Consider the following 4,573-nt stretch of genomic DNA (forward strand, 5'->3'; position numbering starts at 1 on the left):
ACACTCGTGACTGATATCAGGCAAGCCGACTGCTGCCTTTAGCTACCAGACATTCATTTAAACCTCCTCAGATGGTTGTGGAGATCTCAGTCCGAGTTTCATAGCCATGCTCACGTTCTCGCGTGTCTAAAACAAACGGCTACTCGTGCACAATATTTAACGCTATTTGGGACGACTCCATTCCACTCCACTCCACTCTGCTTATTATTCTTCTTCTTGTCCGTGAAGGCATCCTGGACGTGAAAGAACGAAAAGAGGACGCCAAGCCGACAGAGGACGAGACGCAGACCAAAATCAAGCAGAGGAGAAGTCGGACTAACTTTACTCTGGAGCAGCTGAACGAGTTGGAGAGGCTGTTCGACGAGACGCACTATCCGGACGCGTTCATGCGCGAGGAGCTGAGTCAGCGGCTCGGGCTCTCCGAAGCGCGCGTGCAGGTACGTCACCTTCACCGTGCTGTAGGGTTCTAAAGGAATCCGCAAGGCATGACTTGCTTTTTCATTGTGATTGTGTACCTGCAACATTTTCGGGCACAGTTTTAGATGGGTTTTTATTTATTTATTTATTTATTTTTTAAAATCCCGGCTTGTTTTTGACGTGGGCTTTGAATTTGTAGGGAACGAAATGCGGGTTGATGTTGTGTGTACGACGTTGTGGGCTTCTTGCAGGTGAAATTAGGACCATGTTGAATGCGTGCTTACTGCAAACACCTCTCTGATGCAATCAGCCTGAAATGATTTCAAGTACTAATGGAGTTATGTAGAAACACGGACTGCTCTCTTAGAACCCGAATTCAAGGTTTCTGCTCTAGAGACAGGTTCAAAACATAAATAAATAAATCGGCAGATGTATAGATAAATAGATAGATAGGAAACTGATTAAATTTACATTCAAAATATAACATATAGGCTAGCTGAATATTACCATAAACAAAAGCTAAAGCACTGATGTGCTAGACAATATGATTGCATTTATTTATTTATTTATTTATAGACTAATACAATTCTATTTCTAAACCTCTTTTTGGTGTATCCTTAGGCTGTAAAATCTCTTCTCTTTTTTTTGCTCGTTTTTTGCTACAAGTTGACCCCACAGGCGACATCTGTAGCATGTTTTTTTCCCCCCTTTTTTTTCCTCGAAAGGGAAAGGCCATCTGCACAGAAACATAATAAGCGCTTTTCGTTAAAGGCTTATAGTCTGTGTGTAACGAGAGACGAGCAACTGAGCCGAGCAGCAGTGATAATGAATATACACATCACATCACATCATGGTGTGAGTGATTTAAAAAAAAAAAAAAAAAAAAAAAAAAAAAAAAAGGTAATTATCCTCTTTGGGTCTCTTTTATCTATTCATTTTCGTGCAATGGAGATAATGGAGATAATATTATTCGCTTTCTCAATATAGGCTTTATCAAAATTGTGCAAAAAAAAAAAGAGAGAGAGAGGGAGACCTCCCTCGAATTAAAAGTGAGCTGAGCGCCTCAGTGGGGTTTTTTTTTTTGGCCGTCAGTCCCAGTGCGTATTGGGAAAAGCGCATTGTATCCCTCAGTGAGGGAGAGCGCGGATTAACATACATTATATATCATTTTTACGCAAAATAAAAGATCTGGCTGCTCACATGTACACATTTACAAAAGAACTAATTTTTAAACAAACAAACAAACAAAAAACGTTTCAAATTGCATCGTTAAAGCAAATTAGAATATGATTTTGAAATGTAATGGGACACACACACACACAGACACACACACACACACACACACACACAAGCATTGATGAAAATGCATCCATCTCGAGCAAATAATTTAGAGCCGTGCAAAACAGCCATTTCGTTTCGCATGAAATGTTTCCTTTCCAGCACTGAAGTTGAATCGTGTTGATAAACTGAGCCTCGGCTTCGTGTGTGTAGCTCTGTGCTACAGGAGGGGATTCACAACAGATTAACATAGTAATGAGACGCCTAATCTCCAAAATCCCAGCTACTGATGACAAAAAAATAACAGTTTTTTTTTTTAAATAAAAAGAAATCGGGTCCAAAAATCTTCAAAAGGAGGCCTTTGTGGAGAACTTGTTATGACAGTAATTAAGCTGAACTGTGCGCCATTAAACGAATCAGTAACACGAATTATCCTACAGATAAAGGTAATTAATTTGGCCCGTTTCACTAATGGGAGAGTCAGATAGCCTTGCTCGGATGTCCAAGGCTATAATCTCATGCTGGTGTTTGGTATCAGAAAGTCGATTAGGTTCTTCTGGCACACCGAGGGAAAGATGAAACCGGTGCTGAGAAGGCCAGTTTATTGTGGTCCGATTAGAGAGGACCAAGCCTTTCTTTCTTTCTTCTTTCTTTCTCCTCGTTTATTTATACATTTGGAGTCGGTCTGGTCTTGTGGTTAACTGTATGTTTTCTTATTTATTTATTTATTTATTTATTTATTAAATTCCACCGGCTTTTCAACGCCTGCTTAGTGAAAAAGCATATTAATTAAAATCTGGGGTTAAGCATCATTAATATTTCAGTCTTCAGAGATTTTAGACTACTTCTCCTGTAGTTGTTGTCTCTTTTTTTTTTTGTGGAAAAGAATTACGCATGCCCTTGAATGCAGCTGTCAATCACAGCGGCGCTAATGAATTTCTTTCCCCACAGGTTTGGTTTCAAAACAGGAGAGCCAAGTGCAGAAAACAGGAGAACCAGTTACACAAAGGTGCGTTGCTTTCTTTGAAAATCTCTGATATGTTATATTATATTATGTTATATAAGACATATAGGACACATAGAGTATAATCGAAATCTGATATCATGGCTTCAGTAGCAGCAGTATTTTTAACGAGAGAGAGAGAGAGAGAGAGAGAGAGAGAGAGGTTAAGGAATGTCGAAGAGTTAATTCATATATACGTTGAATGCGTGTACACAAGCTGCAACTGCTTGTTTATTCCAGTATGTTGATCATGTCACGTGCTATTCCAAATCCGCACTATAGTACCGCATTTAAAACCCTGCGTAAGTTTTGGAAAAGTGGCCACTGTCTGGTTGGTCCGTGCTGAGGCTGGAGTGTGTCCACGACTAGCTCTAAACACAAGTGACACACTTGCTCTCTTTGCAGGGGTGCTCATCGGAGCTGCGAGTCAATTTGAAGCGTGCCGCGTCGCACCATATGTCAACGTGGGAGCTTTGCGCATGCCATTCCAACAGGCAAGTGTCCACTGAAGCGCGAGCTCTTAGACAAATTGAGTGCATGGAGTTGAATGCTGCTTTGGCACGAGCTTGGTCCAATCGGCCTGCACTGAATCCTGGGTAATGGACGTGGAAGCATTTTTATATGATATGAGAAGTGATATGGGTTGAGTCATAATAAAGCTATAATGCGTAAATGGCACCATGAATGAAATATATATATATATATATATATATATATATATATATATATATATATATATATATATATATAAATAAGATATTGTATTTCTGCGCATTATTTATAATAATCTAAATTACTCAGTTGTCGTTTTCATAGTCGATGTATTGCGCATTAAGTTTGAATCCTTTTTTTCTTTTATATTTAATATATTTAACTATTTAATTATACTGCTACACATCCAAAACCATCTCCATTGCCCAGTTATATCTCTGAAACCATTCTACACTCTAAAAAGAACAAAAGAGAAAAAATAAGATGGTTCCACTAGGTGTTTCTTTCAGGAACCATTAATGTTTGAAGAGTTCCTGGAGGCACTTTTAAGGGTTGCACTGGTGAAATCCATGAACCCTTAAAATCTACCTTCCGGGACCCTTTTTGTTTTTAGAGTGTAGTTGCATTCTAGTGGAGTTAATGTGTATTTCCTCCCCTCTCTCCCCCCACGTGTGCGTCCGTAGGATAGTCATTGCAACGTGCCACCCTTCTCCTTTCAGGTGCAGGCGCAGCTGCAGCTGGATAGCGCCGTGGCCCACGCGCACCATCACCTGCACTCTCACCTGGCGGCGCATGCGCCCTACATGATGTTCCCCGCGCCGCCGTTTGGCTTGCCCTTGGCCACGCTGGCGGCGGAGTCTGCTTCAGCGGCGTCGGTGGTGGCCGCAGCCGCCGCCGCCAAGAACAGCAACAAGAACTCGAGCATCGCGGACCTGAGACTGAAGGCCAAAAAGCACGCGGCGGCGCTCGGGCTGTGACACGCCGGGGCGCGCGCGCACAGCTCCCACTTACAATACTAGGACATTATTTATACTCTCTTTATGAAGGACACTCCAGAATAAAGGCTTATTTATGACATGAACAACACAAACTGTGAAACCGAACTGAAGCCTGTCACGGACGCAGGTTGCAACCAGGACGAACCGGAAGCGGAAACGTTTGTCCAAGATAAAACTCGTTCCGAATATGTGATAACGCAGCTGGGACGTTCGACTCTTGTGTGACAAAGCGAACACTTTCTGCGTAGTCTGCTGTTTTAATATCTACGTTATTAGTTATCTTTGAGGAAAAAAAAAGAAATAAGTTACAAAAAAAAGAGGCTGGCCTCGTTTTATCTGAAACAGAGTTTCTCGTGAAAAGGACACTTATGGATGTCTGTGCGCA

At 41.4% G+C, this 4,573-nt stretch overlaps 1 protein-coding gene across 1 annotated transcript in view; it reads left to right on the forward strand.

The window, feature by feature from the left end:
* The window catches only part of shox2 (short stature homeobox 2), a 5,897-nt gene extending 1,592 nt beyond the window's left edge, over window positions 1–4,305 (forward strand). Inside the window, exons 2-5 of the mRNA XM_053652191.1 lie at window positions 229–437; window positions 2,647–2,704; window positions 3,104–3,192; window positions 3,874–4,305. Coding sequence (XP_053508166.1) covers window positions 229–437; window positions 2,647–2,704; window positions 3,104–3,192; window positions 3,874–4,167 — 650 coding nt within the window. The 3' untranslated portion in view covers window positions 4,168–4,305. The remainder of the gene's footprint in view (window positions 1–228; window positions 438–2,646; window positions 2,705–3,103; window positions 3,193–3,873) is intronic.
* The last annotated feature ends 268 nt before the right edge of the window (window positions 4,306–4,573 follow it).

Source organism: Ictalurus furcatus, chromosome 20 (genome assembly GCF_023375685.1).
Source record: "Ictalurus furcatus strain D&B chromosome 20, Billie_1.0, whole genome shotgun sequence".
Taxonomy (NCBI): Eukaryota; Metazoa; Chordata; class Actinopteri; order Siluriformes; family Ictaluridae; genus Ictalurus; species Ictalurus furcatus.